We start from the raw sequence: 22,104 nt of genomic DNA on the forward strand, positions 1-22,104 counted from the left end.
TCCCACGCTAGCGGCCAGATGGATGGATAGTTCAGATGTGTAACGACGTACTCCTCCATCCGCAAAGAGTGGTTTTTAGTTCTGTCCTAAGTTAAACCATCTTGTGTTTGATCAAGTTTATATAAAAATATATTAATGTTTTTGATGTCTAGCAAGTTTCATTAGATTCATTATGAAATATATTTCCGTAGCATACCTATTTAGTATTATAAATATTGATACTCTTCATTATAAATTTCATCAAACTTAAAATAGGACAAACCTAAAACGATACTCTTTGAGAGATGGATGGAGTATGCAATTGTGTTCGTAAGTTCGACAGTGCCAGGCGACGCGTATTTAAGGTGCGCCAGTGCTTGAGGTGGGACTAACCATCCCCCGAAGCAACCGCAGCGACAAGCGCAGCATATTGGGCTGGCCAGCAGGCTATGTGCGGGCCAGGTCCATTGGTGCGTTGGACTGGATACAGGCCTGGTGTGCCACGAGCTGCTAGCATATTTGGGCTGGCGGCGAGCAGGCTGCTATGTGCATTCAGGCCCGTTGGTGCAGTGGACTGGCTAGCAGGGCTTGGTGCGGCTGCCACTCAGACATACCAAAGAGCTGACGCTGACCGGAAGCTGTTGACAAGGGTTCAGCACGTCGAGGTGTCGTTGGTGATCACCGGCGTCATGGACAACATGCCTCACCACACGTCGGCCGTGCACCGGACCTCTCAAACGCACGTGTAGATTTCGGCCACAGCCGCAAATTTCGGCCAGCCGTCCGATCCTCCCCTTTTTTAATATAACCAACCCAGCAGCCACCTGCGCAAACCACCGCCATTCCTCACCCCCTCTATCCCTCCATCCTTCCTCGACCACCCCAACCCACCCCACGTCCCCACCGTGGCCAATCCCCATGTCTAATCTGCGACCAACCCTCGCCGTCACTGGGGCCACGTCGCTGTTAAGAATAATCCTTGGGTGCTAGATTTATGCTTTCCTAGTTTAGCTAGTAGCTTAATTTAGCAATTTGCAATTGAGTGATTGTACAGTGGGCCTGATTGTGAGGGCCTCTAATTTCTTACCTTGTAATCGTCTACTTAGAAATGCAATAGACTCTTGAAAAGCTACCAAGTTGACAGCGCAAATTAGGTCCTCTGTGTTCGTGTGTGTGTTCTTGCCCGTGAGCTCGCCATCGATGTTGTTTCTCCAGCATGTTTCTGACAGTTGGCATTAGAGCCGGTTTACGAACCGAGGTGCTAATAGGTGATGAGAAGAAGCTCGCCGACGGCTCCTCCAGGGATGGCGTCGTGATCTAGCAGGGGATTCATGAGGTGGACGGCAGGAGTAGCTACCCCACTCTCACCAAGACCAATTACTCTGATTGGGCGCTGCTGATGAAGGTGAAGCTGAAGGCTGAGGGCGCTCTAGCACGTTATCAAGCACGGAGGCGTCGATGCGTAGGAGGAGATGATGGCACTCAACATTCTCTACAGTGCGGTGCCACCGGAGATGGTGTCCTCCATCGCCGACAAGGGAATGGGTCTTTTAAGTTTCCAGCGACGAGATGTACAACTGCGACCCTTCAATCATTAATTTTTTTTGTCTTTAATCTATTTCATGGTCATGGTTGGGATAATTTTGGGAAATTTCGTGAACCATGAAAGAACCTTCACCAAATTCTGAGTATGCATAGACAAGGAAAGCTGAAGCCATAAGATTGGTTGAACTCCACGAAATCGAGTAGAATTGGAGATGCACAATTGTGAAGAAAATAGTCTTATGCCTTACTAGGAATAATGTTATTGCACCTTAGATTAGTAATTTGTCAAATGAACTCCAAATTAAATTTATTCACAGTTTAAATCTCATATCGTTACAATAAGTTACCTAGGTTTATGATTGGACTATGATTATACCGATAATTGGAGATAGCAATAAAAATATCTCCTATATATTGAATTTTTTGTCTAGAGACATCATTAAAAGTAACAACCTCTATAATATTTTTAGGTTATCTTGTAAGAATTGTATAGTTATTTAATTCAAATAACATTCTAGAATTTTCTCGGTAGGGTAAGGATTTTTAGAGTGTCCATTGGCACGCTTTATTACCTTTGCACAATCTTGAAATGGCATAATGCACAAGTAATTGTAGTTTCTCTTCGCTTTCGTATATGTTTTTATTGGTCATGACATTTATGCATTGTTCAATGTAGTATAAACTATTGAAGTCTAAACAAGATATATGGTTCAAAAAAAATATGTTTATTCAAATATTCTTGAATTCTCTCACTTGATATATATGAATTTAGAGATCCAAATATCTATATATAATATTAAGAAAAAAGTGTATTTTTCATCCTTGAACTATTGCAAAAGTGTGACATTCATCCCCATGTTTCAATTGGTGCAAACCAACCCTTTAACTAACTAAACTGATGTATTTATTATCCCCACCTTAATTTAACAATAATTTAGTATCATATAATAGCTGTTTAGATCATGCAATCATCTTGCTAATCACTACTTAGCCACATCTTTTGTTAAATAGAAGAAAACAAACAATGGGTCTAAGCCATCCTTTCATCCTTCATTCCTAATCAACTAACCAACTAACTATTTCCTCACCCTTAAGCAATTTCGTACTCAGCATGGTGACTAACTATTTTAGTTCCTCATTCGGTTGAACATCAAAGCTCTTCCAAAGGCTTCTCAAGAATGTAGCAACAGTGTCCCAGTTAGTTGATCAAATCTCACTGGCTGTTGGATGTGTTGAAATTTTGACATGAGATATGTTAAAAAAAATAGAAGAATTATTCAGAATGTACACATATCCTCATGTTGTTTCGTAAGGGACATTTATTTCCTAAAATAAAGATTTGTACCGGAAATCTTAGAAGCATTAATAGGTAGATTACCTAAATGTTATACTAGTTGAATATCAGCACAACTGCACAGCTAGATTCAAAACACAATCCTAATTTGAAAAAAATAACTAGAATACATAAAAATATTTCTAACTTTGCAATGTAGTTTTATTAACTATGACTAACAACGTTAAACACATAGAAGCATATAGTTTCGATATACATTGCAATGTAAGAGTTTATGTAATATTTCTAACTTTACATGACGCAATACATCTCAACATATGTCATGGGCTCACTCACACTATAGTTTACCTCACTAAATGTCACATTTACTAATACTCTCGTATAATCATATTTATACATACACACTAGTGTAGCAATAAAAATATCTCCAATATATTGAATCTTTTATCTAGAGACATCACTAAAAGTAGCAAGATTTTTATATTATCTCATAAGAATTATATAGTTATTTGATTCATATAACATTCCAGAATTTTCTTAGTAGCGTAAAGATTTTTAGAGTGTCCATTGGCATGCTTTATTACCTTTGCACAATCTTGAAATGGACGAATGCACAAGTAATTGCAGTTGCTCTTCGCTTTCGTATATGCTTTTGTTGGCCATGACATTTATGCATTGTTCAATATAGTATAAATAGGTAGATTACCTAAATATTATACTAGTAGAATATCAGCACAACTGCACAGCTAGATTAATAACACAATCCTATTTTGAAAAAAATAATTAGAATACATAAAAATATTTATGACAGAAATGTGTTGTACATCTTCATCTATCTAGATTAATGACTAAAAATGCATAAGGGAAAGCCAAATGCAGGAACAATGGTTGGAGTGAATATTAAATAGAATGTATCTATTTTGTTTAACATATGAAATATAAAAGTTTATTCTAACAAACTTTACGTAGTATTCCACAATTGTATAGAAGATTATAGATTTAGTTAATATTACATATTTCATCCAAATTTGTATTCATGAGGGAGATACATCTTTTGTATTTTTTCCGCTCTTGATCTTCGGTGAAGAAGTGCACCCACAACGAAACATTATACTGTCCATCTGTTAGTTTGTTGTAGATGATTCTTCTAGGGTTAGATTTCATCGAGCATAGGGAGAATGGTTGTTTCGGGGTAGAAGAAGATTCACCACTAGTTCCGGCAACCTGCTCATACATACCATTTATATGCTTCACGGCGCCCAAAATATCACTGTGAAATCGATTAGATGAGCATATTAGTGGGAATATTTAGTACAAAAAAGAAGAACCAAATAAGGGGTAATTTGTTTTACTATATAACATGTACTCGTGATAATAGTTGCTTACCAAAATACTTTGGAGCCTTCACATGTGAAACTGCAAGCAGTAGATTGTTTGTCATCCTTTTCTACCACAAATATATCTTCTCTTGGCACATCAATCAGGAACCATCAATGAGAGGAAAAGTAATAAATGCTTCAATAACCTTCTTCTTCTCCTCCCTTTTATCTCGATCACTCTTTGAACAACACTCCTCAACAATCTTAGCCTTCTGATTCTCATTAGCAATTTGCCCCTTCATCTCTTGCTTACCCCATTTCACTTTTGGATCTGATATCCAAAAACCAAGAGGGTGGAGAATATTGGGGTGTTTACATCTGATCAATCGGCTATATATGCGTCTTGCTTCATCAGCTTTCTCAAAGGGGCGGGCAATGCAATATTGAATGCTTAATCCTCTATGGTTAACTCTAGCATAATGCGAGCCCACCCCAAAAATAACCTTCTCATACACTGTTAGCACTTGATGCCCCTCCTTAATATTGATCTACGTCATATATGCAAAAAGATATTTTGCTGAGTTATCTTGAAAAAAGAATGATTGTCCAATAAGAACATGTGAGAAGTCATATTTCATTACCATAACATTTCCATGACACTGCTTTGGGAGAGGACTATAGTCAAGCAAAAACAAACATAATTGTGTCAGATTCTAGTGTAAGAGTTAATTTACGCTAAAAATAATGAAGAGTTAATTCTATAAAAGTAGGGTAAAGTCTATTTTGGTTCTCAAACCCCAAAACAAGCACCCTCGAAATATCAGGGGGTTCAAATTTCAGGACATGTTAGAGGGACGAAATGGACATTGCTCTAAAACAAACATCGGAATGATTAGTAAAACTCATAATGGGCTACTTTCCTCACTTGGAGAAACAAATTGGATTGGTTCCCTTCTTGATGATAGGAGAATATGATGCAGTGACTGCCCTCTTTTTTGCACTAAGTGGAACATAATGAGGTTTTAATAAAAATATTTACTTCAGCATGGGAGAAAAGACTCTAAAAAACATATAGAAAATCAATGGTAGTAGTACTAAGCATACCTAGAAAATATACCCAAACTAGCACGCTGATGTCAACCTCAACTGTATCTTCAATATTTTTTCTTGCACGAATCTCAAAGTGGAAGATAGATAAGTTACTCCGGAAGATGGATAGGATTGCCAGTAGGTCGAATATTTGAGAGAACTGGGAAAAGAGAATTAGGTCCAGTTAGGATGCATCTTCACAAGAACTAGGAAACTATCCTGTCACCTATGCATCCCAAATCTATCTGCCTACAACTTTTACTGGTTGCAGGGAATTTGAGACCAATTATGCGGAACATAAGCGGTGCTGAAAGAATGCAAAGAGTGGAACACAAATAAAAAAGTTAGATTTTAGTCTCACTGATCTGGAAGATCTTGTCCACAGTGGCAAGATTATCTGGTTCCAAAGTTCCAGGATTTACTATAATAACTTATGGGGTGGGGCATCCTCTGGTCCTAAAATTTCAGGAAAACAAGAAGATGGTGAACATATCGTTCTAGTTGCATTGCGCACATCAAAAGCTAGAATCTTTCTTTTCTTTAGCAAACTAGGATGCAAAGGTTGGGGTTTTTGTATTTGGTCTGCTTCTTCTTGGAGGTGGACACGGAGGCGGATGCCAGGGACATGGACAAAAGGTAGGGCCGCCAAAGGAGCTTGCTTGCGTCCATTGGACACGCGCGAGCCCAAACTGGAGACCGTGCCAGACGCGGGCCGGATATGGCACTGTCGGACGGTGGTGAGCGCGTGCGGGGAGGAGGCGGAGGCGGACGTTGGGGACAGAGATGGAAGGCGGCACCACCAAAGGAGCTTGCTTGCATCCATGGACGCACACGAGATTGGACCTGAGAGCGCGCCGGACGCTAGCCGGATATTGCCGGTGGACAGTAGTGAGCGCGCGCGGCGTGGAGGTAGAAGCACTGGCCTCCTTGCTCTACGGCGACGGTGTAGGATTTTCTGCTGTTTATCCCTTTCAGCGACGGGGGCCGACGCGGTGGGGAAGCGGTTGGGTGGACAGCGGTGGAGGAGCCGTCGAGGTGTGGCTGGAGGCTAGCGTTTCTCACACCACCCTGAGAGGAGGCGTGGAAAGTAGAGAGGTTTAAGATGGAGGCAATGTCCGTACGGCTACTTGGGCTAGGTCCTAGTGGTCATTGAGAGAAGGCTTGTAAGGAAACTAGAGAAAACAATTTTCCATTTCAGGTAAATTTTTTTAATATGTGGATCCATCGTCTTAGGCACCAATGTGGTTGGGTTCTTTGATTCCACCCTCCACTGCAAGCATCCATTGTTCTACTGCTGTGTTTCTCTAACCATCACGGTTCCTTTGGTAGAATTCCAATTCCACTATCACTCACTCCGAATGCTCGATTTTGTGGTGATGTGGAAGAAGAGAAGATAGTTATGTTGGATTTAAGGAGCTCTGGGGTTAGAAGGGAGGCCCATGGGTGGCAGCTCGAATGATGGCGGTGGCGGGTGGTAGGCGGTGAGGCAAGGCAGCGAAGGCGCCAGTGGTCGACTGTTGGTGGAGAGGGCTCATAGGCAATTTGATTAGTGAAGTGTGTGCCAAAGATGACGAGGTTGGGTAATGGGTGCTATGGCACGACGACAAAAGCAACGGTTGGATGCAGGTGGCGGAGAAGACTGGCTAACAGGAATGTCGCAAGTATCTCAAACAGTCCTCCCCACTATTTGTTTTAATTTGACTGCAGTAAAATATTTAGGATGGAATCATTTTTCTTTTGTGTAGATGGTTTCTTTTTCTGAATAATAACTAGGCGTTTTTCGTCCCTAGCTAGTGGCGGTTTTTCAGCAGCACGAGTAGCATCATGAGTTCACCACATGAAACTAATTAAGGGTTGGTTATCACTTAGTTTTTTTTTAAAAAAAAAAGGGTTGATCACTTGATGTTGATGAGATAAAGTTAAACGAGTTGGAGGGGCTTGATCGAAGTCGAACACCATCGTACTGTACCCTAGGACAGCGCTGAGCTGAGGAGCTCCAAGTCAACAAAACCTCGCCATATGGACCTGCAAAGAATGCTGTGTCAGGCTGTTCCGGGGCTTTGTAATTTAACCGGGTGCATGGATGGTAAAAACGACGCATGTGACGCCATGTGGGTTTTTCGTGCGTTGAGCTAGCCTTCCGTTTTCGGTCGTGCCGTCTCTGATCTCCATTGAAGCTCCAGTGTCCTCGCACTGAAACTGCAAGAAGCCAAGGGACCCATCTCTCGCTATTGTCCACTGTCTGCAGCGCGCCATGCCCTAGCTAGCCTTTAGCTGCTCAAGCAAGCAAAGCCAATCCATCCTCCTGCTGCTCGATCGACCGGACCACCGCAGCGCTCATCCTGCGCTGATACTCATGCATGTATATTCGAGAAAAATATACTGCAGGTTGCTAGTCATGTAACAAGTGCAAGTTAATTTTGTTACAACAAAAGGTACTTCCGCGAAGCTTCATATTTCCAAACTTCCATTGGAACTTTGTTAGATTTACGCTGACTACAAATTAAAAATCATGAAAATTTGTACGCTTTGTTAGCTTTATCCCACGAACGAAAATTTAGCTTAATTTAATCTCACAAGCTATTTCAATTGGTCTGACCTACACCTTAATGAGATTTTACTTTTTTTCCTCGGCGTGTAAGTTGAGTTTTAAGTTCAAATTTTATAGGGTGATAGAGGACATGATGTCCTATGTAGAAAATGAAAAACAATCGTCATAGTTTTTTTCTCTAGCATTATTTTAGTTTTAAGTGCACCTAACCAGTGAAAATAGTGATGAAAAACTCTAAATTTGCTTTTTGGCATAAGTTATGATGTCACTTTGATCCTACAAAATTTGAATTTTAAACTCAATTTGTGCTCGGTGAAAAAAATTTGTTAGGGCATAGATTGGATGAATTGAAATATTTTGAGTGAGTCATTTGCATCCTCATTCTTTGTTTTATTTTCCTTTTGCATACATCAATATTTTTTTGGCATATGTTTAGTTAAAACCTTAACTTAACCTTTATGTTTTGCTGTGCACATCGATATTCTCCCTGCATAGTGACACGTAGCTTTTCTATATTATTAACAATGGCGGTAGTTAGAAATTTAGAAGCATATATACAATGACACTTCTACACTTTTTTAATGACATACCTAGGCAAGTTAGATACATATTTATGAGTTACCTTTATGTCATCTTGAAACGTGGAAGATGTATAATTTAGAGGCGAATTAAGCGGTTTATATTATTCTTCGTAATGGCATATGTGGTAAATTAGGGTTAGAGTATTTTCACAATAAAAATGTGAGTAACTTTTATTGAAAACAGATATGAGATCCAGTGGCTATGACGGTCTGCCATATTCATGGCTAAAATGTTTATGATTTTTGTGAATCTTTTTTTTTCTAGCGGGTCTCATGATAAATATCGTGGAGGCTCCAAAATTTCTTTTTAATTAGTAATGGTAAGACTAAAAATACCGAATATAAAAATACCAATACAGATTCTAGCTAGGCACTAGACATCATTCGTGGTTATGATCAGCCATACATACTATTAGTAGCTATATAGCTGTTGGTGCCACGATGAAATATGTGAAGTCATGATTATGCGTGGTTTGTTAATGCCGATTTGACTTATCAATTCCTGGCTGATACCAATATATTTCTATTAGGATTGCTCTATTTTCGAATGTCTGATATTTCATTTTTTTATTTATTGTGGTTTCTTTGTTCTCATTTTTGCGAATATGTGAAAGAAAAGGTGACTTCTGGATTAGAGATAATAAATAAAATAGGAGCTAGATAAAATCATATATCGGAACGACTTTTGGCATCACCAAAGCGATCCGAACCACAATTCTAGGCCGACAATTTTTCTGGACAGATCGAACTATTGGAAGCAAATGGAAAAGGAACACTGAATCGAATCAAAGAAACTAGTGGACTCATCACTAAATATGTGCAAATTCCAACATCACCATAGCCCACTTCATTCTCTCGCTCTCCTTGCGGTGCTCCTTGCCCACGGAGTGGCATACGAAAAAAGATGCTGAGATGTGGGTTCAAACCACCTAAGGATTTCAAGGGCAATGCCACTTGCTCTTTCGACTAAAACAAGCTAAAAAGGATTTGAAGTCCTTTGCTCCAACCAGCTGAACTAGCAGAACCACTTGTCGGTGTTTTAGACTGGCAACCCGCCTAGGAGGTACCCTAAGTGGTCTTTTGTGCGGTAAGGATCGTCGAGAATCAAGGAATCAATGGTGACGCAAGGAACACGATTTAGACAGGTTCGGGCTGCTAGATCGCGTAATACCCTACGTCCTGTGTGTTAGTTTGTATTGATCTTGGATGAACTGGAGTCGTTCTTGAGGGGGGTCCCTGCCCGCCCTTATATACACGGGAGGGCAGGGTTATAAGTCTGAGTCCTAGTCGAGTACTATTACAGAGTTCTACTCGGTATGGCCCGAGTAGTTTTCCATACACATACTTGACTAGTCCGAGTGGGATACGCCTATCCCTTATCCTGATTGTGTCGGAGTACGCCCCTTAGTGGGCCGTCCAAGGTCTACTCGTGGGCTTAGGGTGCATGCCCGACAAGCCCCCGAGTACTTTGTAGTCGTGCGCCACAGTCTTGGGCACTGCGGGCACTATCCGAGTAGTTCGTCGTAGAGATTGCGGACCGAAGTGCTCGAGTACTGTGGCGCGGCTGGAAGGTACTCTTCTTGTTCCTTCGAGTTGTTTCTATTCCGAGAATTTTTATATGTTAGTGCGATGTCAATCGCACTCCATATGCAGTAGCCCCCGAGCCTTAGGTTGAGTCAAAGAGTCAGGCTTAGGGTCAATCCAGCTTTTGTCTGTTTTACCCTTGGAAATCTTGAAAAAGAAAAAACTGACCATCGGGTGCGGTACCCGCAGCCCCCGAGCACTTAGGCGATCTCTGTCGTTGAAGTGGTCAGCAATCCGTTGAAAAGAGTAGTCATTGGGTGTTTAAGGCAATTAATCCACTTAAAATCCATCCGTTGCGTAACTGACGCTTGGAATCCGGAGGTGGCGGAGATAAAACTGGAGGGCCCCCTTTCGGTTAGGTTTACCCCCTGCAGTAATCATATCTGTTTTTCTTCCTCCCCTGCACCTCTGCTTCACGTTTGCACCGTCGCAATTGCCAAGTGCCACCACCGCCATTGTTCCCCCTTGAGAGAGATCCGAGAGTGAGTGCCTTTTGCTGAGGTTGACATCGCAAATGCGCACCAAGAAGATGGGCAAGAAACCCGAGAAGATCCAGGGCAAGGCTCTGGCGGCGGGCAAGGTGAAGTCTAAGAAAGGGAAGGAACTGGTGCTGCCGGCGCCGAAGGTGGGGCCGAAGAATCAGACTGTGCCACCGCCGCTTGGAGTGACATAGCAGCATTCGGTGATGAAGGAGGAGGCCGTGCAAGCACTAGTCGATGCCAAGCTTCTGCAGCCAAAGGAAATACTCGAGTGGCGCCCAGTATTTCCAAATGCGTGGCAATTTGAGGAACATCCAGGCGAGACAGTGATGCTCGCACACTTTGTGGAGAGGGGGTTGGCAGTGCCCACCTCCGACTTCTTTAGAGGTATCCTCGAGTACTATAAGCTTCAACTTGTTCATTTGAGCCCCAATGGTGTACTACATATGTCCATTTTCGTACACCTCTGCGAAGTTTATTTGGGATTTCCTCCAAGTCTCGAGTTGTTTAGGAAGTTGTTCCGCTGTAAGCCGCAGCCAAGTGCACAAAGGACAGAAGTCTTTGGAGGTGCCGGGTTCCAACTTAGGAACTCGGGCGCATATATTGAGTATAACCTGACTGACTCCCATGGGGAGTGGAAGAAAAGGTGGTTCTACATCAGGAACCATGATCCTCGCTTGCCTGTGGTGATTGGTCACACGCCCAAGCATGCAGAAAACTGGGTGAGCGAACCCGAAGACACCCCAGAACTTGACCACTTGATGCAGCAGATTACCGAGTTGAAGGCACTCGGTCTTACTGGGATCAATGTGGCGGCCAATTTTCTGAAGAGAAGAGTCCAGCCGCTTCAGAAACGTGCTCACTCGGGGAGTGAGTACATAGGTCTTAATGATCCATCGCATATGTTCGATGAGGATATAACCAATGATGATGTAGAGGCGCTGCTGGCTAAGTTCTTCAGGAACTATCAGGGAGTACCAGTGATCCCTGTCGCTCTTCGGCAATATGATGCCTGATACGAGCCAGAAGTGGTATGTTCTAGCGCTTGACTTGTATTTTTTGACTTGTTGTGATATTTGTTTTAATATCGACTTGTTGTCTTGTAGTCTCGAGTTCTTGCCGGCTACGTAGCGCAGTCGGAAGAAGAGGAAACTACTGTCGAGGAGTCGGAGGATGAGCCCTCTCCTCCTGTGAAGAAATGCAGAGTAGTCCACAAAATGTCTGCGGCTAAGTCTGCTTCAACCCCTGAGAAGTCTTGGGGTACCAAGGTATGTAGTCGTGTACTCAATTGTAGCTGATGAAGTTGAGCTTGCAATCATTGCGACTACTTTGTCTTGTTCAAAAAGGCTGTTGATACGACACTTGGTGATGATGAGAATGCTTCTGAAGAAGTAGCATGACCGACCCGGATGTCAGTAATGTATCTGTTGATATTGTGCCGGAGAGAGTGCCATCAACGGAAGCTGGAGTAGCCCCTGAGTTAACCGCACAGGCTCCGTTGGCTACCACGCTGCCAGTTACTGACCAGGTAGTCCTGGGGTTGCCCACCGGAGTAGCGGGTATAGCAAAGGAGGTGTCGCCAGTAGTCGCTACTGGTTCCTTGTTGTCTAGTGTATTCGTCAGTGGTAAGCTTTCTGTCCCGACTAATTTCATTTGTCTAAGTGGTATTGTAGTCTTGACTTCTGCTTCCTAGGTTTTGGCGAGAAGACAGCGCCGGCAGATGTTCCTGCGGCACCGAGTACTCGGCCGCTCATCGGTGAGAAGAAACGTGCGCGATTTCCGCCATGCTCAACCCAGTGAGCTTGCTTGTAATGATATATTTTGATGCAGAGATGCAGAGGAAACTATCCCTGTAGAGACAAGGGTAGAGTCGGATCCCCCGACTACATTATTTGCTCCCTTGGAGGATTTAATTGTTGAGGAGGTACCCGAAGTCGACGCCGGTCACCTTGGAGCTACTATGTCTATGCTCCAAGACATCATCCGTTCGGTGGAAGTTCCCGCTGCTACGTCGGGTTCAGGAAGTGTTGCCTTATCAACATCCACTGGCGGATCTTTGGCTGTAGTGGGTGTGGAGAAATCCAAAGAGGCAACTACTCCAGGTATGTTTCTGTAGTTCTGTTATTGTAGTCGTAGCAAGCAGGTGACTGATGATAAATGGTGTAGGTGCCAATTTGGGTGTGACTCCTCATCTTGCGGAGAGTACTCAAAGACTAGTGCTCAGCCTCCTATCTGACCGGAGTTCCAGAGGGCCGTCGATGTTTTTCGGAGCTTCCAGGTGAATTTCCTTTGCGTTGTCACATAGATTGAGTAATTGTGAGGCTTTTAACTAATCGTATTGCTTTGCATACTCGTACCCTTCAGGAACGAAGTCACCAATTGGAGCAGGAATGTGCTCGACTCATAGAAGCCTTAAGGGTTCACGAGGTTGGAGCAAAGTCTTTTGCTGTGGAACGGTCGGATCATGAAGTCCTGCAGCAGAAACTGGAGACCCGCTACAAGTCTCTTGAGGAGGCGGAGCCTATCGCATTGAAAATGTCAGAGTTTGTCTCTCCAGAAGAGCCTTGAATATTTTATGTACTCTTGAAACTGTTTCGAGTACTTTGAACAATACTTTTGACAAATGAATGCTTGGCCATTGTTTTTGTTGTTTGAAGTGGTTGTCTTGTGAAGAGTAGTTTTAGTCCGTCTCGCCCGAATTGAAGTGGCTAGATCAGCGAAGCCCAACCCCTAAAGGGGGGAACTCTGCTTCGCCCAATCCTAGGTCCCAGGGTCGGGTGCGGCCGACCCCTTGAGGAAAAGAACTCCACCTCACCCGACCCTGGGTTCCAAGGTCGGGTGTGGCCGACCCCTGAACAGAGGGTCGGATCCTGTCAAGCCCCCGAGATGATGATGTGAATGCGGGCCGTGCTTGGCTAGAGTAATTCTGAGTTTCGAGTAGTCGCAATGCTATCGAGTACTCTGCTTTTGAGGGGCACGGGTGTACTATACTCTTTTGTCCTTTGCGGATGCACGGGTGTACCGTACTCTTTTGTCCTTTGTAGCATAAGTACCATCACGTGGGCAGAGTCAGAAGTCATCAGACTTATTGATGATGGGCGCATAGTAACTCTTGGGTAGGTGGTAGTTGCAGCTCTCGACTATAAACAGATCCATCTGGATGTCGACCCAAACCAAATTTCTGAGTAGCAATGGATTACCTTCGGTTGTTGAGTGTAGGGAGCCATCAAAGAGTGCACTGGTGCTAGAAGATTTCTCATAGATTGAGGCCACCTTCCCTCCACAAACTCCTGCGCTCGTAGGGATAGCCGCGATGCTAGAAGAATCCTCGTAGGAGGTTTCATCGCGCGCCTCATCTTGCAGCTCGTGATCCAGTGGAGTACGCGCTGGAACTCGCAGGTGATAGGTGATGAGTGCCGCGGTCTTTATCCCGCTCTCTTAGAGGTGGAGGTGTGGCCGTAGAGTGGATTGGCTCCGCAAGGCTAGCAAAAGAGCAGTCTTGGTTCCCTCTAGGCGCGTCACGCGGGATTCATCGTTGCCGCTGTCAAGGCAGTGGCGATGCAGGAGTTCCTGGCGTTGCCTTGGGCAGAGGACCTAGATATGGCTGCGTTTTGTGCAGCTTCCTTGCGTGCAGGCCCTTCCTATTGTAGTCGGCAGACCTGAGTGGCCTTGTGATATAGTAAAAGCCTGAGGCTTAAATGCAGCCCGCCATATCTGAGTACTCATACTCGTATGTAACTTGATGATGTATCTTCAGTTCTGAGCAAAGGATTACTTTACGGAAACTTTGTACCAGGGCAATGATCCTTGTTGAGTTGATAATTCTTAAGTCAAGACTAATGTATTTTGAAGTCGGTAGTCGAGCTATTAGCTCGAGTAGTCATCGTGAGTTGTTGCCTTGAAGCGATTACTCGGATGCTGCTATGGGTAATAGCAACAAAGGTGTTCTATATTCCAAGAGTTTGGTACTTGTTCTCCTGAAAGCTCTTGGAGTCTGTAAGATCTAGGTCCCATAACCTTTGATACGATGTAAGGACCTTCCCATGGTGAATTGAGTTTATGCAACCCCGTTGTGTCCTGGATTCACTTGAGGACTATATCTCCCAAGTTGAAGGATCGTTCCTTGATGTTGCGGTTGTGGTAACACCTCAAGCTATCAAGGTACCTGGCAGATTGCACTAGCGCTGCGCATCTTGCTTCTTCTAGACTGTCTAGATCTGTTCGCCTTGTTTCTTCTGCCAGTTCTTCGTCGTATTGTTCAACTGAAGATAATTGCCACATGATGTCGGCGGGTAGTATGGCTTCCGAGCCATACACGAGGAAATAGGGCGAGAGCCCAGTAGTCTTGCATGGTTGGGTATGTAGGCCCCACAGAGCATTGGGTAACTCTTTGAGCCATTTGCCGCCTTTGGTGTTGCCAACGTCATGTAGTCTTTTCTTTAGGGCATCAAGTATCATGCCATTAGCACGCTCGACTTGTCCATTGGCTCGCGGGTGAGCGACCGAGACATAGCGGATGTCGATGCCGCTATTCTCGCAGTATTCCCAAAAGTCATGATTGTTGAAGTTTGACCCTAGGTTTGTGATAATCCTGTTGGGAAAGCTGTAGTGGTGTACGATTTCATCTAAGAAGTCGAGGACCCAGTCTGCCTTGGGGCAAGTGACTGGTTTGACCTCGATCCACTTGGTGAATTTGTCGATTGCTACGAGTACTCGGTTGAATCCTCCTGGCGCAGTTGGTAATGGCCCTATCATGTCGAGCCCCCAGCAGGCAAACGGCCATGTTGGAGGTATTGAGACTAGCTTGTAGGCCAATACATGCTGTTGTTTGGTAAAGAATTGACAACCTTTGCACTTCTGAACTAGTTGTTTAGCATCGGCCAGAGCTATTGGCCAGTAGAAGCCTGCTCTGAAAGCCTTGCCAACTATTGTCCGCGAAGAGGCATGGTTGCCACAGATTCCTTTGTGAATTTCCTCTAAGATTTCTTGGCCATCTTCCCGGGTAACGCACTTCATGAGTACCCCAGATGATGCATCTTTCCTGTAGAGCTTGTCTCCAACTAGAACGTAATTTTTTACTCGCCGGAAGATTTGTTCAGCCTTATTTTTGTCGGATGGTAGCTGGTGATCTTTGATTAGTCGATGAAGGGTGTCCTCCAGTCGACTTCTATCATCATGATTTCACGAGAGATGTCAGCAGTTGGGACTGCTGGTGGTGTGACTTGTTCAGGTATGGACGGCTTGCGCAATTCATGTACGAAAATTCCTGCTGGAACCTCTGCACGAGTTGAGCCCATTTTGGATAAAACGTTGGTGGCACCGCGGACGATGTGATGAAATTCCAAGCCTGAGAACTTGTTTTCCAGTTTACAGACTTCTTTGCAATAAGCGTCCATGTTGTCCTTGTTTCGGTCCCACTCGTCATTGACCTAGTTTATAACGACTAGTGAGTCGCCGTACACCAGTAGTCTTTTGATGCCGAGGGAGATTGCAAGGCAAAGGCCGTGTAGCAGTGCTTCGTACTCGACTTCGTTGTTAGACGCTTCCTAGAAGATTTGCAGTACGTATTTGAGCTGGGCCCCCTTGGGGGAGATGAGTAATACGCCTGCACCGGCCCCTTCAAGTTTGAGGGACTCGTCGAAGTACATTACCTAGTGTTCTGGCCGTTCGACTGGTGTTGGTACTTGATTTTCAGTCCATTCAACTACGAAGTCGACCAAAGCTTGGGATTTGATAGCAGTCCTTGGCTTGAAGTCCAAGGTGAGAGCTCCGAGTTCAACTACCCATTTGGAGATTCTACCCGTGGTGTCTCTGTTGTGAAGAATTTCGCCGAGCGGGAAGTCAGAAATGACTGTGATGTGCTCTTGGAAATAATGGCGCAGTTTCCGAGAGGTGAGCAAAATTGTATATAAGAGCTTTTGTATCGGTGAATACCGAGTTTTGGAGTCCGAGAGTACTTTGCTGACGAAGTAGACAGGTCGTTGGACCTTGTAAGCATGACCCAGTTCAGACCGTTCGACTACTATTGTCGTGCTGACGACATGAGTAGTAGCTGATATGTATAGGAGCAAGTCTTCGTTCGGAGAAGGAGTGGTGAGTATAGGAGGTTTGATAGAAAGTCTTTGAGTTGTGTTAGTGCCTTGTCTGCCTTTTCCGTCCATTTGAACTTGTCCTGGCATTTGAGAAGCTTAAAGAAGGGTAGTCCCCATTATCCAAGTCTCGAGATGAACTGGTTGAGAGCGGCCACGCAGCCTGTAAGTTTCTGCACATCCTTGATGCTAGCTGGTGCTTGCATGTTTGTGATGGCAGATATTTTTTCCGGGTTGGCCTCAATGCCGCGATGGCTAATGATGAACCCAAGTAGCTTGCAGGAAGGTACTCCAAAGACGCACTTAGTAGGATTGAGTTTCCATCAGAAAGCGCGTAGACTGGAGAAAGTTTCCTCCAAATCCGCGATGAGTTCCTCCTGGTTTCTTGTTTTGACGACTACGTTATCGACATAAGCTTCAACATTGTGGTGAAGTTGCTTTTCGAAGCACATCTGTATGGCTCGTTGATAAGTTGCCCCTGCATTTTTTAGTCCGAAGGACATTGTTTTGTAGCAGAAAGCTCCGAAAGGTGTGATGAAAGCTGTTTTGGCTTGATCTTCTTCCTTGAGGTTTATTTGATGATAGCTGAAGTAGCAATCGAGAAAACATAGTAAAGCGCATCAAGCGGTGGAGTCGACCACCTGATCGATCCTGGGAGTTCGAAAGGGTCTTTTGGACAGTGCTTGTTGAGGTCGGTGTAGTCGACGCACATTCTCCACTCGTTGTTTTTCTTACAAACGAGCACGGGGTTGGCGAGCTAGTCAAGGTGAAAGACTTCTTTGATGAACCCTGCCGCGAGTAGCTTGGCCAACTCTTTCTTGATTGCTTCTCGTCTGTCTTGAGCGAATCGGCGAAGTCGTTGCCGTTTTGGGGTAGCTTTGGGATCAACATTCAGAGAATGCTCGATCAACTCCTTGGGAACACCTGGCATGTCGGCCGGTTTCCAAGCAAAGATGTCGTGGTTAGCCCGGAGGAAGCTGATGTGTGCGAGTTCCTATTTAGGATCTAGCCTTGTTTCGATTAGGGCTGTCTTGGAAAGGTCGCCCGTCTAGAGGTCGACCAGTTTGAAGTCTTGCTCGTTGGCAGGTTTCACCTTTTTTGACCCCGACTTATTTTCTAGGATCTCTAGTTCAGTTGGGTGGAGTTTCTTTGAAGCTGTGAAGACTTGTTGCATGGGACTAGGTGCTTGAGAAGTCGCAGCAATTTCCACGGCTTCAGTGTCGCATTTGTAGGATCGCCGTAGATCTCCTCGTAGCGTTAGTTCTCCCTTGGGGCCTGGCATTTTGAGTACCAAGTAAACATAATGTGGTATGGCCATGAACTTGGCAAGCGCTGGCCTTCCGAGTATGGCGTGGTAAGATGTCTCGAAGTCGGCGACTTCAAATTGATGTACTCGGTGCGGTAGTGCTCCTTGGTTCCAGTTACAAAGGTAACTGGGAGGATGACTTGTCCTAGTGGTATAGCTGCATTTCCCGGTACAATACCGTAGAAAGGTGAATCTGTTGGAGTAAGCATTTCAGTGACGTCGAGGCACATTTTCCTCAATGTCTTGGCGAACATGACGTTGAGTCCACTTCCGCCGTCGATGAGTACTTTGGTTAACTTTGAGCCTGCCACAACCGGATCGAGTACTAGGGGGAAGCGGTCTGGTTCTGAGAACTTGGTCCATTGGTCCTTTCTGCTGAAGGAAATGGGCACTTCTGACCATTTTAGCGGTGTTGGATCCGTTGGTTCAATGGTCATGATCTCCCTGAGTACGAGTTTGTTGGCTCGCTTGGATGCGGTGCCTGGAATACCGCCGAAGATGACGTTGACAATTTTTGAGGCGGTCTGGAAGTCGCCTTCTTCGTCTTCGTCGTTGTGGGCTTTGTTCTTGCCCTTATCTTTTTTCTTGGTGTACTCTTCAGGGGGTGGTGGTGCGGGTAAGTCTTGCATTACTCGGTGCATGCTATAGCAGTCTATTGCCGAGTGCTTGCTAGTCGGGTGCCATGGGCACTGCTTTTTGAGTAGTTCGGTGAAGGTTGGCCCATCATCATTTTTGCGAGATCCCTTTTTCCCGGAGTTTGTCATGGCAGCAACAGTGTTGTCGGGCTTCCGTTTGCGGTTGTGATTACTCGAATAGTTGTTTCGAGTATCATTGTGTCGAGTTCTATCTTGGTCACTGTTGTTGTTGTTGTTGTTGTTGTCGCGTCCACGGTTACGGTGGGAGCCGAACCGTTCTCGCTCTTTGTCTTCTTCGTCTGCCAACTGTTGTACCATAACTTTAAGGTCTTTGACGTTGGTTGGTCGTCGTCGACCAAAGTCTTGGTATGTTCGTCGATCGTAGAGTCCGTTCTGGAAGCACTCGATGACGTCTGTTTCGGAAATGTCGACTATGGTTGCTTTCTTTTCGAAGAATCGGCGCAAGTAGTCGCGTAAGGTCTCGCCTTCTTTTTGCTTAATTTGACTTAAGTCAATCTTGTTGCCTGGTCTAGCCATGGAGTCGGCGAAGTTGGTGGTGAAAGCCTTTGTTAAGTCTTCCCAAGAGTCAATTGACTTGGGTTTGAGTGACTCAAGCTAGGTCAGTAGCGCGGGTTCCATGCATATTGGGAAATGGATGACTTTGGTGTCATTACTGCCCCCAGCTGCCTGAACTGCCAAGGAGTAGCATCGTAGCCATTGAATAGGATCTTGCTTACCGTCGTACTTGGTAATCCCTGTTGGCTTGAACTTATCGGGTAGTCTTGTCTTCATTACCCGATTTGTGAAAGTAGGAAAGTGGTTGTAGTTGTCGACTTCTCGTTCGCGCCGACTGTTGAGGATTTCTCTCAGATCACTAAAGTTTGACACTTCGTGGTTCTTCCGAGTAGGGTGGATACTTTTTGCCGAATTGGTGCAGCTGGCCTCTCCAACATCCTTATGGCGTGCTGGGGCCTTGTGTTTGCTTGGGCCTTGGCTGTGTTGCCGAGGCTGGTTGACAACTTCATTGTCGTTTCTTGGGGCATTATTGTTGTCTGCAACTCCCCTGCTGCCTTCCTAGTGAGCTGTGATGCGAGGAACAGACGGAATTGGTGATTCTTGTCAAGTAACTTCCTGGTGGGCTTGATGATGACCGTTGCCATTGAGTTTGCGCTGAGAAAATTGACGAGTTCCCCTACCTGGCACGCCAGCTGTCGGTGTTTTAGACCGGCAACCCGCCTAGGGGGTACCCTAGGTGGTCTTTTGTGCGGTAAGGATCGTCGAGAATCAAGGAATCAATGGTGACGCAAGGAACACGATTTAGACAGGTTCAGGCCGCTAGATCGCGTAATACCCTACGTCCTGTGTGTTAGTTTGTATTGATCTTGGATGAACTGGAGTCGTTCTTGAGGGGGGTCCCTGCCCGCCCTTATATACACGGGAGGGCAGGGTTACAAGTCTGAGTCCTAGTCGAGTACTATTACAGAGTTCTACTCGGTATGGCCCGAGTAGTTTTCCATACACATACTTGACTAGTCCGAGTGGGATACGCCTATCCCTTATCCTGATTGTGTCCGAGTACGCCCCTCAGTGGGCCGTCCAAGGTCTACTCGTGGGCCTGGGGTGCATGCCCGACACCACTTACCTAAAGTCTGTTTCAAACTAATAACTGACTCCTGGTCTTGGCTGAGTTGTCTTGTCTAACTCGTTTCATTGGGGAGCACTGTGTGTGTTGTGTCATTGGGGAGCATTGTGTGTGTTGTGTCAGGAAGTCCAATATTTTGTAGAGTGACACTAATTAAAAAGTCCTTGCCCAAATTATGGCAGACGAAAGGATCCCATTGATCCTATCACTTGGGATGCCCACAAATTGAAAGGTTAAGATAATAGACTATTTAATTATACATTAAATAATCTTTGTTTGAAAATTAAAGCATCATGTGTTTTCATGCCTCCAATAGCAAGTGTTGTGTGTGTGTTCATCGTACCCCCGGTGATGGGCGGAGGTGAGACTGACCTAGGAGAATAGCCCATTGGGTGCAGCCTGTATGTGGAGCAGGTGCGCTCGGTGTTGGTGCGCTTCCCTCTTTGGAGACTTCACATAGGAGACCTCATCTTATGGCGGCTAATGTTGTGGTTTATAAGGTTGGTGTTGGAGGTTTGAATGACGGCTATTATTTCTATGGTGGTGGTTGCCATACTAGTGCTTCTCCTCGCCGTGTTGGTGGCGACCTGCCGGGATCGGCGGATGCCAAGTTAGAGGCGGTCTGTGTGAGGAGTTAGCACGAAGGAACGCATGCGTGTATCTAGGTTGCTTCGTTTGCATTTAGTTAGCTAAACATGTCTCATGTGTCATTGTAAATAATGTTGTTTCTTCTGCATTTTACCTTCTCTATCAGTACAACCAGCAATTAACCTGCCAGATTGAGCTAAAAAAAGAGTAAGGAACGTGGTGGACTCGTTGAAGATAACATGTCGGGAGATTCTGACTCAATCAATGTGAGGCAAGGTCCGGTTCCCGATAGCCTTTGTGTGTGTTCAGACAACTAACAAAAAACACAAACATGGTTAACAATTTACAAATATACGTGTTGCATACCATTCTTGGGTCTCCACCAACATCCACCGATCAGACTGTTTTCTACTACTCATTTTTTTGGTCAAACAAGCAAACCAAGCGTTAAACTTCTTTTGAGAGTTATTTTCACTTTTTCAGTATTGCTGGTACAATTAAATAATGATGTTCCACGCAATGATAGCAACACCAGATAGCCACCAGATACAATTAAATTCATAAATAGAAGATATACTTTTTCATACAACAATCACCTGATGATCTTTGAATTGCACATTGTATTATTATTAGATATCTGGGATACAAGTTGACTGGCAGAAACCTTTAGAAAAGCTTAAGTCAGCTGGTGTGGTGGGCGAGTGGTCATTCCATGGATTCATCTTTCTCCACCCCGCAGAAAGCCTTGAGCGGATCGCGCTCGCACAACCTGCGCCCTTCCTCCGAGTAACGGAACGCCCTGTACTCCTCGTGGTTGCAGGGTCTGTACATCAGTGGGTGGACCTTGTCAACGAGCTCCTCCATGGCGTTCAGCACGGCGGCCTCGCCCTCGCCCTTGCGGCGTCTGAAGAGCAGCACCGAGAAGCGCTCGCGGCCGCCCGGCGGCGTCCTCACGCGGTGCACGCACGCCGGCACCCGCCCGTTCGTCACAACCGTGAACTGGTCGCCGGCCATGAAGACGAAGGTGCCAGGCTCGGGATGGACGGCGAGCCACCGCCCGTCCCCGGCCTGCACCTCGAGGCCGACCATGACGTACAGCCCTCGGACCATGACGTACGTGCCGTAGTTATCCGCGCCGCGCTCTGGGCAAGCATTTCGTCATACAGCTTGCGGGCGTCCTCCCAGCGCCGGCGCTCCGCTTGAAGCCTTAGCAGGCGGTTGCAGTGTCTTGGTTGGGGAGCGTGTGCAGCTCCCTGGCACGAGCGCACATCCCGGCGGCCTTACCATCCATCCAGGCCGGCGTCGGCGACAGCGCCCAGGCAATCAGCTTGCATGCGTGTAATTCGCCGGCTGGCCTAACATCCATCCAGCTCGACCTACCAGTAGTGCTGCACTAATGCAGTCAGGCTCGCAGCACATCCTG

The 22,104-nt window shown here is 45.3% G+C and overlaps 1 protein-coding gene across 1 annotated transcript; it reads right to left on the reverse strand.

The window, feature by feature from the left end:
* Nucleotides 1–21,386: 21,386 nt before the first annotated feature.
* On the reverse strand, nucleotides 21,387–21,791 carry LOC101774149 (2-oxoglutarate-dependent dioxygenase AOP3). Its single transcript, XM_004977785.1, has one exon. The coding sequence runs from the start codon at nucleotides 21,789–21,791 to the stop codon at nucleotides 21,387–21,389; it is 405 nt and encodes a 134-aa protein (XP_004977842.1).
* Between the last annotated feature and the right edge of the window lie 313 nt (nucleotides 21,792–22,104).

Source organism: Setaria italica, chromosome VII (genome assembly GCF_000263155.2).
Source record: "Setaria italica strain Yugu1 chromosome VII, Setaria_italica_v2.0, whole genome shotgun sequence".
In the NCBI taxonomy this organism is placed as follows: Eukaryota; Viridiplantae; Streptophyta; class Magnoliopsida; order Poales; family Poaceae; genus Setaria; species Setaria italica.